Here is a 20,020-nt window from a genome sequence, read left to right on the forward strand (position 1 = left end):
TACCAGGTGTTGGACATGGGTTCCCGGGTGCAAGGATGTGCCATAGAAAATCGGTTAGGCATGGAGAGCGAGTCTTTTCGAGGAATGATGCGCTTTTATGAACTGCAATCTCTTTGTTTGCATTAAAATAATTCGCCCAGAATATAAATAGCATACTGAAAATTAAAATAAAGTATATTACATTAAATTGAATAGTTGTGATGATAGGAATCTCCACAATTTCCTCCCCTCTAATTTTCAAGGTTAAATAGTAATGATAATTTTTTTAGCGATTATAAAAAATAAATATTACCTTCTACAGCAGTGCAATTTATTCGTTTCGTATTTAGTATTTAACTTCGAATTGAGGGCACACGTGCCCAGGGGATTTGCCATTTAAATCTGGCCCCCTTTGGTTATCTCTCGATCTCGAGGATCAAAAATCCAGCCACACAATGGTCCTGTCCCAATCCTGTGTTTTTCTTTTGGATTAGATCCAGACAGGCTGCGGCTTCCGATCTTCAGATTCGATTTTTTCACAATCAATCTTTGCACCTGCACCTTGCGCCATTAAAAACTATTTCATTCGTTTGTACAATCAATTATTGATAATTCATAGTTGTAAAAAACTTTCTCTTACGCAAATTGCAAATTAAACGTTTCTGAATTAAAGCAGAAAATTATACTCGTGGGAAAGGAAAAAATCGTTTCCTAGATTTTCCCTGAAACAACAGATGGAGCGAATAATTCATCCTGATGCAACGGGCCCTCTTAATTTGTAGCGTGTTAATTGTCTAGCCTCGGTGGATACGTTCAGTAGGAAGTTTTGTGGGAAATCGATAATGGCTCCTACTTTATATCCTGTCGGCGCTTCAAAGAAAATCTTTTGATACCTTCAAATATCCTAAAATTAACATTTCCTTCCGTTTTATCGTATATTTTTAATAGAAGAATTATTAGGATACTTTCCGGTTTTACTCCTATTTGAAGTTTGATATCTCACATTTTTTAGAACCACCACTTTTACTAGAAATTCCTCCTCCAATTTCAGACAAATTTAACTTTCTTCCTTTCTTCAATCCTTTTTGGATATAATATTTTCGGATTTCTTTTTAAGGAATAAAATTATTACAAGTTCTCCACTGTATTATATTGGATTTGACAGAATCTTTTTTCTTGAAAGAAAATTCAGGATATCTTCTCTTCTTTATTTTCTGAGGTTCTATATTCTTCCACAGGATCCACAGGAAATAATGAATGTTGGGGACTAGCGAGTTTCATGGTTGTCCATAAAAAGAGCATCCAAGGGAATCAAAGGTGTAACGGAGAAAGAAATTAGGGGCACGTGTCGTGCACGTGTACCGAAAACACCGTGCAAGGGTTTACTCGGGGGTTAACCACTTCTGCGACATTTGGCCTAGCCGGAGCACCGTGTAATTATGTGGCCCGTAACAGGTCCGATATGATTGCTTCTGTATCATTATCGTGCCGCAAAATTATATTATTTAATAGCGCAACAATATGTTTCTGTGAAACTTTGTGTCACGTGAAAGAAAGTTTTCCAAGCTTTGCACGATATGTACTTTTTAATATAGAGCTGTTATTCTTTAACATATTGTAGTCAGCTTTTTGTTAATTTTCTCAGTTAAATTCAAGTACGATATTTGACATTGATAAAAGTTCTAATACAATCCTTCCATTACGAATCGAATCTTCTAATCTTCTGAAGAAAAATGTCCTTTGGTTAAAAGTTTCTTTACGTAATTTCCTTTCTCTAAATTCTTTCTTAAATCCATTACTTTTCCTAAAAATCCTTTTTCCAATTGTTGAATTCCTTCCTCCGATTCTTGCTATATTTACTTTCTTATCATTTCTCCTACATTTCTTCCTTTCTTTAGTTCACCAAAATCCTTTGTCCAGTTTCTATTAAATCGTATAGCCGATCCTCTTCTTGTAATTCTTTTCCAGATTCTTTCTTATTCCAATTTTTATACGACACTCGCTTTCAACCAATTTCCACCGAATTTACAGCTTCTTTCTTAAACTTCCTTTATCCATATGTATACGACAACTGTCTAACATCTAAAATATCCATCTTGGTGTGCAAATTCGATTCGTAAATCTATTCAATTCGCATTATCGCCCTGTTTCTTCAATCCAGAACCTCCCTGTTCCTTATCAGATCGATGAAGAGGCGGAACCAGCAGCCAGGCAACTAGGGGTAGGTAGGCTCCACCACCAACTAGCTCGACGAATGGGGATGCAGCTAGACTTTCAACCCCAGGAATGGCTTCCCTACCGCTTTTCTCTTTCAGTTTCGACAGACTACCTGAACCAGTGCTCATCAATGATCCACAGTTCCATTTCACCTTTCTAACAGCCTAACATTCACTCAACTGTTCGATATTCTCTCTTTCACCTCAAATCCAAATAATTATACATACTAACAATACCATGTCAGTGATTTTCCTATCTTTTCTCTTACGAGAATCAATTTTAACATCAATACAGTAAATACACTGTTACTCATAAGAATTTGGTTATTAGTGGATCCGTGAATGTGGTAACAATATAACAGTTTTATCAAAGTGTACGAATTAATGCATTAACCCATTAGGTTCCAAGCACGTTTTAATTTATCACGATTTTGCAACTTTTCTTCAATTTTTTCAAGATTTCATAAGATCGTAAAACCCAATTTAGTGTGAATGATGTGCGTCGAACGTCCGACTAGAAGTTTGAAGAATCTGAACTATGAGTGGAAGTGAAGAGAACGTTGTCCAGGAAGAAGATCGAGGATGAAGAGATTGGCTGATGGTTTCCTTACATCCAAAGTGGTTGCTCGGTTGTCTGGAAGAGGAATTTTGAATTAGATCACAGTATGACCAACAAGGAAGGATTGAATATATTGTGTTAAGTGTCTGGACAAACCTGGACACGTGCCCTGGCTTCCTCCTGGCACGTGCCGCTGTTTAGAAGTATTTCCTAGCACGCGCTGAGGCCACGTGTCACGTCGATGGTATCGGTGATCCTCGGGACGTGATCGAGGGTGCTTGCATTGGAATTCGCTGGAAATTTCAACAAAAACTGCCTGCTGATCCCAGTTTAATTGAATCCATTCAATGTTCCTTGCATTGAATTTGAAGAATTGTCTCTTCTGCGTTCAGAAAACGCTGTATAACGTTCCAGGAAGCACTCAGAAATTATACAGCAGCGTCGTCCGTGATCTCAATAATCTGTTTAATATTTCCTGTATTAGGTCGAAGATATTGGTTCTTCCGCGTTCAAAGAAGACTATAGTGTCCATATAGACATGGCTTAGAGGTTGTATAAAAGCATTGTGACTGATCCCAAGGATGGTTCTTGTATTAAATTTGAATGTGGATCCCATTTGAGAGATTCTCAACTGGAAACTACAGTGTGAAGTCAAACGTTCAAAGTATCCTGTAACTCGTGATGGAAACGTTTGAATCCCAGATGAGAGATCCTCAAGTAAAAACTGCAGTGTAGAATCAAATCTTCCAAATTTCTACATCTATCTAAATAGGATTAATAAACAATCTTATAAACGACTATGTAAGAGCATTTCAATGACTTAATTTGAACTAGTCAAAGATTCTAGTCACTATACCAAAGAATTTATCTGAGATACACACGTACCAAAGAAATTTAAGTATAAGACAAGCTTCTTCAAGATGTATTCTATGGATAATTTGGAATTAGACATGATGAATCGCCAGTACATGTACGAGGCTCATAGTTTCCTTGGAAATCCTGCGATTCCAGCTCTGCCACCGCATTGCGGAGCACCTACCACGGCTACGCTGCCTTCGATTCCGTCGCAGCTAGCTTCTCATACTGCTGGCAGTACTGGAAGTACCAGTGGCAGTGAAATTTATTTATATGACGAGAACAGCACCGACAATGAGAGCGCTTACAGCAGTGACCAGGAAAACCACACCAGAGAGTGAGTATTACCTGCGCAAATAAATTTTTATTAAAATTATTTTCATATTTATTTTTATTCAAAACAGCGTTTAAGTTAGCTTCTGATATTTTGTCAGTACTGCGAGTCAGAGTATTTTTATATTAAGAAAATTTCTTCCTCTGTCTTCTACTTTCTCGTGGCCCATATTTACACTGAATCTCACAAACATCTCAAGGATATATACAAAAATTGTCGTCCAAAGATCATAATTCCAACAAATACAGTTCAATAATACAGTTCTTCTACTATTTTGAAGGATTTTTAAACCTAACTTTCAAAGAATCTTAGAAATGTCTTCAAAAATAGGTGTCTAGAGATCATTATTCTATTAAAAACAGTGTAATAATGATTTCTAGACGAAGTCAGAGCAACAGAAGGAACGGGGCAACGGGAAAAAGTCCAAGGCAGGCGGTGCAACAGAGGCAGGCTGCCAATATGAGGGAGAGGAGACGTATGCAGAATATAAACGACGCCTTTGAAGGCCTTAGGGCTCACATACCAACTTTGCCCTACGAAAAGAGACTCTCTAAAGTAGATACATTAAAATTGGCGATCGGTTACATAAAGTTCCTGAACGAACTGGTCAGAGCTGACAAGGGCAACGATCCTCTGACAGGAAACGGAGGTCTCTCGAGGTGCTCCGGTCGAGACGACACTAAGAAGGTCATAATTCGTGGTGAGGCCAATACCGATCGCACTCACATCTCCTTTCTATCATATCCACGTCGTCTTTTCCTTTTTCTTTTTTTTTTTTTTAATTTATTGAGCTAAACTGTGATAGATTTTACCTATCAATTGGCTTAAATTGTCTTTTAGATTTACCTGTCATCCTTGCAGAAGGATTTTTGTGATTTACAATAATATATTTGACGCTGTTCTTTTCTTTACTCTTTTATGCAAAACAATAAATGGATTACAAACAGTGATATAAAATCTTAATTAACAAGCACATCGAATTTCGGCCTATCTGGTTTTTACAGACTTGTTTCATTGACAGTTTGTTAACAATATTATTGAACAAGTTTTACAAGCAACCAAATCCTATAGTTCGAGTAATAAACAAGGAGAAGAGAATATTTAATTTTATTAAAATTCTGATGGTTATTTCAATAGAAATTAAGCTCCTTGATATACTAATTTTGATTAATAATCAAATTTCAGGCAGCGAGGGGAACCCATTCATTTTCCATTCTTTGTCCTGGTCTAGGAAGTCGGACATCTCCCCGAATGGGACGATGTACGCGAAAGTCTGGACCCCGGAGGACCCAAGAACATCAAAGAATGGCTCGACATTCGAATAAAGTGCTCAGGTGTTAATTATTAAGTGCGTCGAGCCTGTTATTTAGTATCTAAGGACAGAAATTTCTAGTCGATCATTCATTTTTCCTAATTTTTAATCGTACCAAAAGAACAACATTTGTTAACAAAAAAAAAATTATGCTAATTAATTATCCTGTATCTCTAGTCGATTTTAACACGGTTGGACAGTATTATTAAATTATTATTGTTAACATTATTTAGTTGTCCTATATATAGACAGTATCGTTCTTTAAATTAACGTGTCAATGGAATTTCAGATAGGAATTAAATAAGAAATTCCTATAGAATGTGAAGAACATGTGTAACTTCTTTCAGTTTTTTTAGACGTGCTCAAAAAACAGCGAATCTACGCTTAGTAAATAGAGGAAAAGGAAATACATAAAAATTCTGTCAGGAGTTTTTCTCTTCTTTTAAGTAATCCATTGATTTCTCTATTGTCTGACAGAATTCATGTTACTATTGTACATATAAAGTGAGTAAAAAAGTGTAAGCAGATATTGTTTGTACGTGAAATGTGAATATGCAACAGAATGATTGTCAACGTGATTGCCATCCAAGCCAAATAAAGTAGGTTCTTCAAGTTTCAAACTGTTTCATCTTTTGTTACCATGAATTTTTTATATTTTGCCGTAATTCCTGCTTTCTTCCATTCTTTCTCTTTTATTATTGAAGCAGCAGTTAATGAAGTTTACTTGGATAAGTTAAAATTCCAATATTCTGCGCACTTCCTGATAGGTGTACATAGTTCTTTTAGAAATCAATAGTCTTCCCACTGTAGCTCGTTAAAATTTAATCCGAAACCTCTTTGCTTGGTTCAGAGAAAACTGAAACCAAAATAATTTTTCTTGAAGTAGCTTTTCTTTAATTTTCAAATTTCTACAATTTCCGTCAATTTTCCAGTCTTCCAAATTTTTTATACCTTTCCATCTTCAATTTGTCTCGTTCCTCTTAATTAATTTTAACAATTTATGTTACCAAAATTTTTTCAGCGCGAAACAGACTCTATTTCATCAAATGTTCAGTCCAAGACTAATCTCTCAATCTTTTAGACTTTTTCATATCTTCAATTTTCCTTGTATTCTTTTCCTCCATTTGGTATAATTTAAAAAGTTTATTCCCCAAAATTTCATCAAGATTCAATGCAAAGTAACGTAAGGAAAATAAAGAATGTGTTTCCCGAGTGTCCAAGAAGTGGGACAAGGCTTTGAATGTAGTATTCTTCGCAACGAAATGGCGGAGGACTCCGAAAATAAAAAGGGTAGAAGCTGCGCCAAATTCTGGCGTACAGTTCGCCTGAAAGGGGAGCAGAACCGATGTGGATGAGACAGAGAAGGAAAATCGTGGGCGGTACGTCGATATTGCGGTGTCGCGACGTCCTGCGACTCGGGAATAATGGCGTCGACGGCTGTGGATCTTCCCACGACGCGATCCTCTTTTCCCTCTTCGTTATTTCTGTACCCTGAATACGGTTTTCTACCTTCTACCCGTGCCTCACTGGTTGTTACGTTAATGAGCCGAGCCATTTACTTAAAAATAGATATCATTAGCATAATAACTAGTCCACCTGCTTTTACAAGTTTCTGTCTTCCACTTACAGTACTTACGTTTTACTATTTAAAAGCATACGTATGTACAGTTAAATATGGAGTTAAAAGTGTATATGTACAGTTAAGCACCGTGTAGGGCTTGAAATTTTGCTTCAAGGGTGGAATTGTATGGTAAGTCAGAATATTGTAGAAATTGTTCCTTTGAAAATGTTTTATCCATCACTAGTTGAATTTCCTTTCTAATTTTCATGAAAATCTTTTCTCCTTGCGTCTTCTTCGTTTAAGTTCGTCTTTCCCATCTCTTCTTCTCACTTCTTCTCTTTAAAGTTCATTTAAAGTCCTTTGAAATTGCAATATTTAATTCCAAATAAATGAATTGTTTAATTGCAAACAACCAATTTATCAATGATAAGAACATGACTATACTAGAGGGAATATAATTATAAATATATTATTTTATTGTATTATTGTGACCAAATTCTAAAATCACATTGTTTCTTATCGAAGAGATCAGAAATTACACTTACTAGAAAGACAGTCTACTAGGTGAACTAGGTCCAACTTGGTGGAGCCGCAGCAGGACGTGGGCCGCTATCAGCTGTGAAAACAGCATTGTTTATAGACACCGTGGCACAATGAGGTGTAATTGAATCCATATTCTACCCCGTTGTATCAGGCGGCACTCAACAGAAAGCTAGCGGAACGCCCCTGGTGCCCCAGGGGGTGGTTATACTTAACGGTTCGGAAATCGAGGGTGGTCGTCGATTTGTGGACAATTAGGGGCGATATACGTGTCCCTTGGGACGAATCGAAACAGTTCCCAGCTTCTCTGAGAGTGTTCTTTCCTCTCTTCTTTGTTTTTCGTTATTTAAACAGAATTGGAACAAGTATTTTATATTTGTCGTCAAATATTTAAGAAATATGTACTTTGAAGTAATTCAAGATGCTTAATAGGTACCATTAAATATAACAGAGTACCTAGATATCTCAAGAATTTTAGTATCGTGATATAAATATTTAAAATTGAAGGGAGAGATTCTAGAATTCCTTACATGGATACATTTTAGGGTACGATGTACAACGTTAGATAGTAGATCAGTATGGACGTTGCATTCAGAGCGATGCTACGGTATTACTACATGAATCGCGAATTAATACTTTATTTGTGTGTCACTCCAGCTGCGAGGATCAACACAAGTGCGACCCTCGTGACAAGAGGGTGCTCTTAATGCGCGTCTGATACGCGGAAGGGGCTGCAGCCGCGATTCTATGGTTTGCTAATTTTCACGGGATCACGGTACCGTGACGTTCGAGCCGATTAGGTTCAACCTGGGGTATTGAACTTTCACGCCTCCCCTTAACCGCTGGACTTCTCTATGAAGATGCCCTGAAAAATGATTGAAGCTTTAATTCCATCCTTGTGAATAATAAAAATGAATATATGATCAATTATATTATTATCAAAATGTTGGGGCTTTTTGTCTTAGTTCTGATTGAAATACAATTTCATTTTTAGATAATATGACTGAAGTAAAGAATTAGAAAATATTAGAAAACGTTCGTTTCATATTGGCAAGAATATTATATGTAACACTTGATATTGAAAGATATAAGTGCTAAAAAATTGATGCGCCACGAAGTGGCGCGTGATAAGGGCAGGTGTATGAACACACCTGCGTCAACTGTAGATAAGACTGAACCAGTTTCAATCACCTGACGAATAGCTGTCCTTTTATCAGTTATTAATCTTATTTACTTTTGTAATCATCGCACAGAAAATACTAAGAAATACTGTTAGTATACGATATACTGCCAGTCACTTGCTATCAGTATATCAAATGCTAAAACAAGTTGCATTAAAGCTTCAATGTTTCAAGGAGAATAATTTACCCTTTCAACTTGAAACATTCGTATCTAACTCCTTAATTTACAACGCCCAGTTTTCTCTTTTCCTCTGTCCGTACTCTAAAAGAAAGGAGTACAAATTAGTACAGAACAAAGCATGAGTAAACCAAAGGAAACAGGAAAATATATCAAATTCATAGATAGTGGTTTGAATGTAACCTGAGAGCAGAATTAACAATGTTACATCGACAGACAGGAAGCTGGGGTTCCATTACACATACTGGGGGGTGTTCTGAGCAAAAGAGAGCATCCATCCACCCTTCTGCTCCCCCTCATAGATTTCAGCCCCACAGGCTGAAAATTGGGGCACGCAAATACCTGGGCAGCTGCGTGCTCCAGGGTGTTTTCCGAAGTTCCAGCAAAATCATCGACCCCTGAACAACCCTGTCGGATCATTCTTATCCTTGTAGCTTTCCCTAAATATTCTCCACGCGATTGTACAAGCAGACAATGTAACACTTGATTTGATTGTCGTTGGTGGACGATTAGAAACGGTAAGAATAACGAACTGGGCTGGCTCTTCATTAATTTCTTCTACTTTGTGTCCTGTATTCTTCGACAATTTTCTTCTACATATTAATTATTTCCCAAATTGCATTTGGGTTGCACAAGTTGGATTTAATAAACCAGATTGCGAAAATAGGATTATTTCAGTTCAGTTTAACTGAAATTTAGAAGTGAAGAGATGAGTTTATGCATGAGATGTAGGTACTGTTGGCATGAATGAATGAATAAGTAACATCTTTAGGAGAGGAACATGTAGACAGATAAGAATCTGAAATCCATAGGTGAAATCCAGCGTGAAAACTCGGGCTCGATGAAATCCTATTACTTTACATTGGACATTGTTCTGCTGTAATGCGAAACTGGAGCTTCCCCTCCCCAGAAGATGATCTAAGAATACTGACACGTGAAAAGAAAAGACACGTGCAATACTTTTGCTATATTCTCGCCTTTATGTTCTGTAATATTAATTTCTTAATAACTTTTGCAGAAAAATTGAGGATTAAATTAATGTTATAGTAACGGGCCCATTGGTGAATTTTCACCTCTGCTACAATTACAATTATTTTGTCAGACTTTAATATAATATATATGTCGGAGATGGAAAGACAGCGGGATTTCCCGTCCGGAATGTTGGGAAAAGGCCCAATACACTAGTCCAGACTTTTACTATAGCCGCCCTTAAGTAATAAAAATAAGAAATAGTCTTGATGTTCCAATCTGACTTTAGGACGATGGGTTTGGTCTCGACGTGATATGGCAGGTCATCGGACGTAGCCACGGTCATGGGAGGGACATGTACCTGACAGAGGTATGAAATAATTATATGGCTCTCCTTAAAAACAAAGATTAACCCGAAAGGCGGGGACAGGGTACATAAGGGCAGCCTCTTTTGGATTAAGAGAGTTAGAGTTAGAGTGTTAGAGTCGTTGGACGAATTGCCGATCGAGTGATCCGAATCGAGCAGTACGTTGATACTTGTCCTCCCGTGGATCGTGGATTCGTTATCGAACCTGAATTCGTTGTCACCATCATCTCGACCATCCTATTACCATTACTCATAGCCTCTTGTAGTGTCCACATTCGTACTGATAAATATTGGCTACATCCGCGACGGTAAAGTAAGTAAAGGTTCATCAAGTAAAGGTTCATCGAACGCCCCAAAATGCCAATCTGACTGCGACATATATTTCTCTTGGGTGAATTTTTACCCATCGTACAAATTACCAACTAAAAAGCGAACATCTCTATAGAGAAGTTAATCGTCGACTTTAACATTAACATGGAAATTATTCATTTTCATTGATTTATTTAATTTACGTTGAATATATGAAGAGGATCAATTGGTTGTTTCTGGTAAGAGAGTCTTTCAGCTTTATCCATGAAACATAGCGTATTCGTACAGTCTCGTGTAATATTGATTCGTCGGAGACGAGGTCGCAGGTGAGCCTTCCCACGATCGTTGTCCGGCACTGAGGCAAACGTCAGGGATTTGTCTGGAGATAGCCATCCATGCCTCCATAGACGAGTAAATATACGCTTTTCCTCTTTGTTTCAGAAGAAATCAACAAACTTTCCATCCTATGTTCAAAATGTTCTTCGACAGCCGCTTCAAACCAACTAAAAAGTATATTTCAAGGTACATTAGTTCATAAGTAGGTATTCCTAAGAAAAAATACATTTACTCTAACAAATAAGTAAAATCTAATACATACTTTTATATCTGAAAATAATTCTAATCGTCCGGTCTGTTCTTTGCTAATTTATATTTTTATCAGTATTATTTTGTATGATAAATGAAGAAATTGCTACTAATACTGATATCTGAAACTGAACGGAGCAGCTGTAGCTCTCAGAAGGTACCTTCTCCAAATAATTACTCCTCCTGTTAAAGGATCCATAGAGAAGGAACGGAAGGATCTGGAAGCAGGAGATGCGTGGATCCAGTGAAACGATGCTGTCGTCGTTTACTCTTCTTTTATTACATGCTTCCGTATGCACAGTTACATTACAAAATCGTATCGCACAGTGATTTACATCCCTGGATTCGGAACCGATCCACGCGACTCCGTGACGACGCTTCTAAATGAATCGTGTGCACCAATGACAAATGAAACTTCCAGTTTTAACTTTCTTGATCGATGAACGAAAAAAAATATATATATATGAGAGAGAGAGAGAGAGAAAGAAAGATTTGAGCGTATGATTATACAACGTTGTTGTCAGAAGCGTCGTCTTTAGTCGAGTTAACTCCTTTTATGAGCTCTCGTCCATCCCTTGCACCTGAGGAAGGCCTTCAATCCTCTAGATTCGACAGTGTAAAATCTTAGCAGATGTACATATAAAAGTGAAACTTTCTAGGCATCCAATTCGAAGCAGAGAGCCTAGTCTCGTTGGCGCTGGTTCTCCTGAATTTAAGCCAGTGGCTCTTCTCACTGTTCGACACACGTGCTCTTCACAGTATTATCATATTTTGTCCAATTTAAAATGACAAACTTAAAAAGACATATACGTAGCTTTCACATATAGATTATTGAGAATTTATTAGATAAAACTGAACATCTGAATACTTACATTTTCTTCAAATGTATTTTTCAAGACACTTCTAACACATTCTGAGGGTCGGTTTTCATAATAATGATAATAATAATAATAATAATAATAATAATAATAATAATAATAATAATAATAATAATAATAATAAAATAACGATTCCTTTAGAACTGAAAGTCTTAGATCTGGAACCAAAGAACATATAAAGATAAAAGTTCTAATAAATTAAAAGCTAAAATTAAAATTCGTCGATTAAGCAGCGCATAAAACAAAGTAACCGAGATAGAGCATTGACAGTGTTAAACTCAGGATGCCCCTAGGAAATGGACAAGATTTCGGTGAATCGTTACACTAAACGCGTTAAAAAAACAATCAGCCTTTTCTCACGTTAGAAAATTCAGTTTTTTTTTTCCCCTGTGTGGAAACACATATGGCATTTCGATCGGTATGCTCCTTCCTTTATATCCTTACACGGGTACAATAATAGACGTACGTAGTAGAGGACAGTTTAAAGGTAGCTAGCCACGGAGCAGCCCCGGATTTTTAGCTGCTCATGCTTGTTTCTCACTTGAAAATATACAAAAGACTACCGGAGGACGCGGCAGCCTTTGAAGTGTCCTCGTGATTACACCCTTTTTTTTTATCTTTTTACATAAAGCTACCGCTTTCTACAAATTGCCAGCTGTCCCAAGAACGTGGCCGTGTTTGACCCTTGACCTTTTTACAATATCTAGCACACAGTACGCTTTATATTTAACTGGCGCGTTTCTTGGGAAAACCAACAAGTGCATCGAGACAGATAAGTGTTTGTCTCCTTTCCATTTTCCAGTTTCTTTTCTCTTTCTCTTCGAGTAGAATTATTTTACAATATGAGTTGCTTGTTTCTGTTCGCTCGTCCAGAGATTGGGAGGGATATCAGCTAACTCTCGTAGAAAAATGAAAACACGCTTCACAAACGGCGCCAAGATTGGTTCACTTGCACACTTATTTTTTTTCTTTTTTAATTCTTTTTTAACTGTCCAACAGTGACTCTTAGCGAAGAGATCTCGAGTATCAAAATGCTACGGTTACGATCTGTGCCAATATTTCGGCCAATCAAAGCATTGCTGCCGCCTGGACATTGTGGTTTCATGATTTACAAATGCCTGAATGTCTCCTAACGCCAGTTTCTTGACAAACAAAAGTATCGTACGCGGGACTAATGGGTCCTGTGTATTCCATTTCCACTGTACTCGAGCAGCCTCCAATTTATCGTTCGAATAAATAGATTTTTGCTCATTTGTTTCTCGCTGATTCGTCTTTTGGAACAATTAATTTGTTCGAGAACATCATCGTGAGCATAATAAGTTCTTAATATCAACGAATCTAATGATACATCTAGCCTAAACGCATCAACTCTTGCGTACATAAGTATATACGTACCAAACATTTAAGTTACAATTAAACTACAAGCGAATAGAAAATCCTAATGGACAGAGCCACATTGGGTTTATACAAAATTTATCGGAGAAACATCTTTATCAGAATGTCTTGGTACAATGTTCGTCCAAAAGATTTCAGCGACTTTGAGCGCAAAAACAATTTCCTTTTTTCTTGTCTATTCTGTATAAATCCAATTGCGGCCCAGAATTAGAGAAGACTTTGGTCAAATTAAAGTGAAATTTTCAAGCGACAAAAATCTCCGACAGTCGATCCACATTGGATTTAGGAACACAATAATTTATTTGTACACGAATAATTGAAAAGTGAACACAAAATTAAACGAGAGCATGGAAATGTCGAAATTAGGGAGCGACGTTCTGTTCAATTTACGTTTGTTTCCTTTTATCATCTTCGATCGAGAAAAGGTTTCATCAAGGCGATTCCAGTCCCAAAATCTCGAACAACTTCGTTTTCTAATACGTTGCTCGAGTTTAAAGGGAGTTCAATGATTCGATTGCAAAAATTTGGCACGGTCTGCTGTGTGTAAAAATATTATCGTTAACTGCTCTCTGTTTCAACACCACACTTAATACACGCTTTGTTCTCGCCTCTCTCTCGCTTTCTCTCCCTCACTCTCGCCCTTCTATCGTACCGTATATTATCTTAAACATACAGCGATACTACATTGAAATATAATAAACGCATAAAATACTCTTCATCGGTATAAACGCATTGTTGTCTTTGACAATCACCCGACGTTTTGGAAACCCTTTAAAACTTTTGACTAAGTCATCAGTCATTAATACTCCTTTTTTCATTTACAACAGAGAACACCATATCCATATGGTACACCTTAAAAGATTCAAATATTAATTCATTTATACATAAAATGAAATTTCTAAGAAGCTTGAAAAATTATAATTAATTTAATTTTTTAGTACTTTTGGTATTTAAGTACTATGAAGTAACGAAGAATGTAGTATAATAGGTTCGATTAGGTTCCAAAATGTATGATAACTAGACTACGAATGTTAGTGCAAATTCATATTTTTATGAATAGGTATAATTAAAAAATTAGAACTTAGGCAAAAGTTTGTTTAATCTAATATAAATATTTTATATAGTTTTGCATATATAAATTTGAATGCATAAAAATCTTTAGTGATATAGTGTTCTATGCAAGATACAATCGAGGTACACGAAGAAAACTCGACAGAATTTTAGTAAATCGATTTTCCCTGAGTGGTTGCGTGCTATTCTGAACGCTTGGTGTCCTCATGATCTATCACTAAGTCGTATTATCAACGCGTTTATAGTACAATTTAAGCCTAAAGGTTCCTCTCGGTTCCCTTTAAAATCATTCGCCTATCTTTCCTCGTCGAGAATCGTCTTTCCGCAAAAATAATACTTTCTGATCAAGAACACAACGTGGTAACGTTTTACGAAATCTCATTTCCTACTACAGAACAAAATGTATTAGTATATAAATCCTTACTAGCTAGACATTAAGGACGAAAAAGAAATTCATGAATCTATATTAACTTTAAAACAGATATTCTTTTCAAACGGAAAGACAGATTGTTCCATTTCTAGCAATGTTACTATTTTATCAATTCACTTATTAATTTTTTATTTTGGTGAACCGAGAGACAGAAAATTAGTCTCCCCATAATAATCATTTCCTTATTCTCAACGAATCGAATATCATTCATACAAATGCAGCTCTTATACTGAGCAAATGTCCTTTCATGAAAATTTTCATAATTCAATTATTTAACAATGATTTTTTTTTTGATTATGCGTCTCGTATCGACAAAGGTCGAAAATTCAATATTCTTGATAGTCTAGTCGAAGTAGACTGTATGCTGCCATCGAGAAAGACAAGGTACAACAAAAAACAATCGCAAATGAACTCTCTATGCGAAAACGAAGCGCGTGTGCAACATTCTGTCTAGAAATAACTTCAACCGTTTCCTCAATTTCCATGTAACGGTCGTAGTTCGATCATCCGCTCTGAAGAAACCATTAAAAACCATCATACTATAAAGAATTATAACTATTCGATCCGTTTCACGGCCATCTTCATTGATGGAAGGCAGTGCTCGAGTTATATATCTAAGTATATAATTTTACATGTATAAGATTAGAATTTACATCGGTTCCAGCCGTGAGACGGATCAATTACGAGACATTTACAAATTTAATTTTAAAGATGTAGTCATTTTTGCGAAGCGTCGACAGTGGTGCGCTAAAGAGAACCCGAGAAACGAGTTTTCGTTTGTAAGATGGCGAAAATGAGATGTCTTCGTAGAAAAGATGGGTGACTTTGCCGTACCACTAGACTCATACGCAATTTTCCTTTTTTTTTTCTTTTTTTATATAAAATGTACACCTACTTCGTACCATTATTGCTATTCGTCGCGATAGATTAACTTATAGTCTAAAATTTGTACATCTGCGGATTTACTGTTTCATCATACGATGTCGATGACAATGATGAATGATGATGATGATGTAAAGATTGTCTCAGACGTGCTCGATGACGTGCAATCAAAGGAAAAAACAAAAAGAAAAAACGTATCTCTACTTCTAGATTGCTTCTTTGTTCGAATTTGCAAGGCCTCTGTTATCGCGTTTGTATGTAAAGCTTACGTAACGTTTGAACTGACAAAACTGCTCTCGAAAATTCGCCAAGTAATGATACAAACATACATAACGCGTGTATTCGCACGCAATAAAATCGTGAATTACAAGTATCGATAAATGCAAATATTTTCTTCCCGCTGTGTAGAAACTTTCCTTAGTTAGTATGCATTAATCTATCGAATTGATCACACTGTATCGAGCAGAGACCAGTCAGAGATCGAACCAATCAGCAAAGAAGCACGAAGGACAAACGACTTCCCTGTGTTCGTGTTTTAAGGATGGTAGCGCGTTTCGGTCGGCGATGAGAGGTCATCACGCCTGCTATCCAATGCAGTATATTCTTCCTTATTTTCCATCTATCTTCAGCTGGGTTTTCCAGGTGGTCCATGGCTGGGTGGAGAAGGTCCATGTGAATGAAGGTTATGAACATTACCTACTTGATTACTTGCCAAACTGGACATTGTGGGTTGGTACATTGAAGGTATGTAATTGCTCGACGACTGTGGCACTGACCTGAAACATATCAAAGCTCCACCTACTTTCCACGGAAATACGTTTAGCTATATGACATTTTACTCAATAGTGCAGTTTCCAACGCCACATTTTAACTAAATCAAATATTGCAAGCCAAAGAAAATAAAAGTGTCGATTTTTACCTTGGTACTCCGCGTAGAGGATCTGGTGTAACGGACGAATTCCTGACCACACCAGGATTACTAGCTGGCGCAGGGGAGACTATATTACTAGGCTGTCCTTGGTGGTACGCGCTTCCGGCCGGGCTGTGTCTGTTCACATTAATTAGGAAAAAGTAAATTCTGCAGTATCAGTACGTGTGATATTGAATACAGGACAAATATATTACCTGATCGTTGGACTTGGCTGAGGCGCGACTAACGACGTCCTGTGTTGATACTGTGAAAGTGAAGCTGCAGCTGGAGGTGACGGATCCGGAGGCAGGCCATTTTCTAGCGTCGTAGAGTGATTACTGGAGCTCGAGTGTGGCATGTACGTGTTATTTACTCGTGTTTCCCTGCTCACCCTCGGAACAGGAGCCGCAGCACCTGGTGGGACTTCGGGATGTGAAACATTAGGGTGCGATGGGTTGACTGTTGGGTGTATGTTATTCACTATAATTTAAGACGATTAAATTTTCAAATGATTATTTCAAATACTAAATATGGAAAAATTCGAATAAATTACCTGGGTGAGCACTAGGCTGGGATGTCAGAGGGATTGCAAGTCTAGCGTTCACAGCCAATAAATGATCTCTCCTTTGTAGAAGACTATTTACATGTTCCTCTAACCTAAGGTTCTCTGCTCTCAATTGGTGAAGACACGAAAGTAATGAAGCGACTGTGGAAAGAATTTCAGGTTTCAAGAAACTTTTTATTTAATCCATCTAAGCGTTAGTAGATCAAACGAGCTGGGAAGCAACATACTTCGCATTTTGGTTAAATATTTTTGGTATACAAATTCATCATTGCGAAAAAATACAGTAAAAAGATGATTCATACACTACTTTTTAGTTAAAAATCCCCGACTTCACCAAACCCAAGCGACTGTAAGCATATTTTTCTTTGCCGTACACTCACTGTCAAAGTGTTGGGCTTGCTCCATCAGAAATTGGCTTCCTTGCTCCCATTGTCTCTCTAAAAGTTGGTCAAGCGTTTGGGGTATTGCTCCACCGCCCAAAGAACCGGTGCTGGTTGTACTAGCGTTAGTGTTGGCGTTGGTGTTGGTATTGTTAGTGGCATTAAAAACCGAAGAAAATGATGTAGGCTGTGCACCTGTTTGACTGGATCGTATCTGTAAAATAATATATTAGGATAAGAACACAAAATCTCAAAATAGAAATTTTTTCCTTGTTTTATTTTATTTCGAAGATACTTACAGATGCAATCACTCGACTATGTAGCTGTGGGCCAACCAAATTCGTTGTAGGATTACTAGCTTCTGTAAAAATAGAATGTGCTTCAAGTTCCTGGGAAAGAGTATCAGACATTTTTTGTGCCATTGTGGAGGTTGGGTTCAACTGATTTCCTAGCATATGTGGTGCACTAACTCCATTCTGGAATCTAATAGATATTGCAAATTAGCATATGTACAGTAATATAAAACACTTTATTATAGCAATCATTTTTATTTCTTACAATTTTATATCCTTCTCTTCTTTTGGGTTTGTGAGAGTCGGAGTACTGGATGCAGAAGGCGTTGGTGTTATAGAAGCAGCACTGGCGCTTTTCCGTTTCTTTCTTCCAGGCCCACTACTGCTCATACTCTCAGAACCAGGACTGCTGGGTGGAGATTCTTTGACAGTAGGTCCCATGTTGTTTGCAGATCCAGAACTAATGTTACTAAAATGACCACCGCTCAATGTTGGTCCTTGAATAATTGATGGTACAGGCGCCACAGTTACAGCAGGTGGAGGAGTTTGATGATTACTTCTTCCCCCTCGTTTAGACGTTGTTACCACTGCACTGCTAGATACTGATGTCACCACGGAAGAAACTGGTTGGGACTGTTGTTGTTGCGTCTGAGACTGTATTTGTGGCAGTGCTGGTTGACTATTCGATGATCCACGTTTTGGTTTTCGAGCCTTTTCTTGCTTATCTGACGATTGAGAACTGAGAAAGCAACGAAATGAATATTTATTCGGAAGTATTGAATAACTGTATTTTTGTGCGGCCTTGAAACTAAGAATAGTCGAAAAGTTCTGGAAAATTGATTTGTTATATAAAATTCAAAACAAACGGACCGTTGCGCACTGCCATTTACATCACGTTACTCCTTTTCTTCGTTCGTTGCCCTTGAGGCCCCTTGAGGTAGAAAAAACAAACATAACCTCAAAGTATCCTTAAAGCTACAGACGAATCAGAGGACGTCAAGAAAATCACAGTCGTTCACAATAATTTCTGTCAGAATCCGATTACGATTTACATCACACAAAAGCGAAATAAAAAATTCTCCTGAATTCATTTTTGCATTCGTACAACTTGTAACTCGTCGTCGCGAACACATTCCAATCGCCACGATGTTTTTCGGAGATTTTACATAACGCAGTCGCATCCTTGATGAAACGATATTTTTCACAGTACCATAAATCCATATGTAACAAGATTTTTTCTACCTGAATGTTTTTTACGAAACGCAAGAAGAGGTTAAAAACAAAGAGGCTTGTTTATCCAGCTAGTCAGCCATTTTGATACCTCCTGTTTTGGCGCGAATTTCAAATTACCCGCAACACTCACGATTTTTCTTAATTTTAACTTTTCATTTTATATTACAACTACATACACGTATGTTACAAATATAATTATATTATATAATATTAATATTAGTTAAAAGGTTTCAAATGATAATAATAATTATTAACGTTATTAGTAAATGGACATTTTACATATGAAAAAATATCAGTATCAAAATTTAAATGTAAACTTACCGAGATCTCTTAACAGGTGCTTCTTCAGACATAAATCTTTCAGAATTCGACATCGCCCTCGGTTCCGTAGTAGCTGCGGTAGTTATGATACTCTGTTGCAATTGTTGGTATAACGTTGGAGCACTTGTCACCACACTCTGTACCGTATTGGACAATGAAGTCGCAGTCAATGGAACAGATACGACTATACTATTCGATGTGGTTGTTGGTGATTGAGTAACAACCGATGATTGGGATTGCGTTACTGCCATTATCACAGGTGTAGTGGTCACTTCAGTGGTGATTGGAGTACTTGATGATGACTGAATGGGGCTCTCTACCTTTAACTTGACAAAAAACTTTCAAAATATGAAACATATTGAAACACAAAGTTTGTAATGAAAATTATCGTACGAATTCTTATTTACTTTTTTTGACTTTTCCGGCTCAGTGTTCGTACTCAAACTTGTCGCTTCCGTTATGGTTGTCTGCACGTTATTGCTTGATACAGCTTGCTGTACAACAGAACTCACAGCAACCACAACCGAACCGCTGGCTTCGGAACTGACTGATTGATTTGAATTTTCATTCCCTATTACCGTCGGCGTTCGCGCCCCTGTCTTTCTCTTTTTACTGTGGCTCGAAGTTTTGTTGGACGACGAGGAGTTTGATTTCGTTTGTCCACTATTTTTGTGACCGGAGCTCGAGTTCGATCCGGATTTAATGGTAGCGGCGGGC

At 37.3% G+C, this 20,020-nt stretch overlaps 2 protein-coding genes and 1 long non-coding RNA gene across 5 annotated transcripts in view; 1 reads left to right on the forward strand and 2 right to left on the reverse strand.

The window, feature by feature from the left end:
* The first annotated feature begins 3,365 nt into the window (after positions 1–3,365).
* Positions 3,366–5,889, forward strand: LOC100746722 (pancreas transcription factor 1 subunit alpha-like). 3 transcript variants are annotated; one of them, XM_033318690.1, is made up of 3 exons: positions 3,366–3,946; positions 4,306–4,643; positions 5,129–5,889. In XM_033318690.1, exons 1-3 carry the CDS (start codon positions 3,675–3,677, stop codon positions 5,266–5,268), a joined length of 750 nt encoding a protein of 249 aa, XP_033174581.1. In that variant the 5' UTR covers positions 3,366–3,674; the 3' UTR covers positions 5,269–5,889. The 3 variants fall into 3 exon arrangements, with proteins under 3 accessions (XP_033174581.1, XP_033174582.1, XP_003486369.1); XM_033318691.1 differs by having other exon boundaries at positions 4,306–4,640; XM_003486321.4 differs by having other exon boundaries at positions 4,324–4,643; positions 5,129–5,886.
* Positions 5,890–11,203: 5,314 nt separating this feature from the next.
* Positions 11,204–11,905, reverse strand: LOC112212107. The gene is made up of 2 exons (XR_004460951.1): positions 11,818–11,905; positions 11,204–11,738 (listed from the first exon to the last, which is right to left on the reverse strand). It is a non-coding gene; the product is annotated as an uncharacterized LOC112212107 (long non-coding RNA).
* An 878-nt stretch (positions 11,906–12,783) lies between these two features.
* LOC100747003 (protein AF-10) overlaps positions 12,784–20,020 on the reverse strand; it is a 9,357-nt gene continuing 2,120 nt past the window's right edge. The window contains exons 6-14 of the mRNA XM_024364818.2: positions 19,711–20,020; positions 19,304–19,629; positions 18,015–18,488; positions 17,756–17,939; positions 17,457–17,670; positions 17,065–17,217; positions 16,727–16,991; positions 16,521–16,649; positions 12,784–16,377 (exon numbers count right to left, since the gene is read on the reverse strand). The exon at positions 19,711–20,020 is cut by the window's right edge and continues 30 nt beyond it. Of these exons, the coding sequence (XP_024220586.1) occupies positions 16,227–16,377; positions 16,521–16,649; positions 16,727–16,991; positions 17,065–17,217; positions 17,457–17,670; positions 17,756–17,939; positions 18,015–18,488; positions 19,304–19,629; positions 19,711–20,020 (2,206 nt within the window). The 3' untranslated portion in view covers positions 12,784–16,226. The remainder of the gene's footprint in view (positions 16,378–16,520; positions 16,650–16,726; positions 16,992–17,064; positions 17,218–17,456; positions 17,671–17,755; positions 17,940–18,014; positions 18,489–19,303; positions 19,630–19,710) is intronic.

Source organism: Bombus impatiens, unplaced genomic scaffold, assembly GCF_000188095.3.
Source record: "Bombus impatiens unplaced genomic scaffold, BIMP_2.2 scf_0107, whole genome shotgun sequence".
Lineage (NCBI taxonomy): Eukaryota > Metazoa > Arthropoda > Insecta > Hymenoptera > Apidae > Bombus > Bombus impatiens.

What these genes read in the sequence shown, in the direction of transcription:
- LOC100746722 (XM_033318690.1), top strand. Translation starts at nt 3,675, where the DNA reads ATGTATTCTATGGATAATTTGGAATTAGACATGATGAATCGCCAGTAC. An exon ending in CAGGAAAACCACACCAGAGA is followed by an intron (nt 3,947 to 4,305) that starts GTGAGTATTACC and finishes TATTAAAAACAG; the next exon opens with TGTAATAATGATTTCTAGAC. An exon ending in TAAGAAGGTCATAATTCGTG is followed by an intron (nt 4,644 to 5,128) that starts GTGAGGCCAATA and finishes ATCAAATTTCAG; the next exon opens with GCAGCGAGGGGAACCCATTC.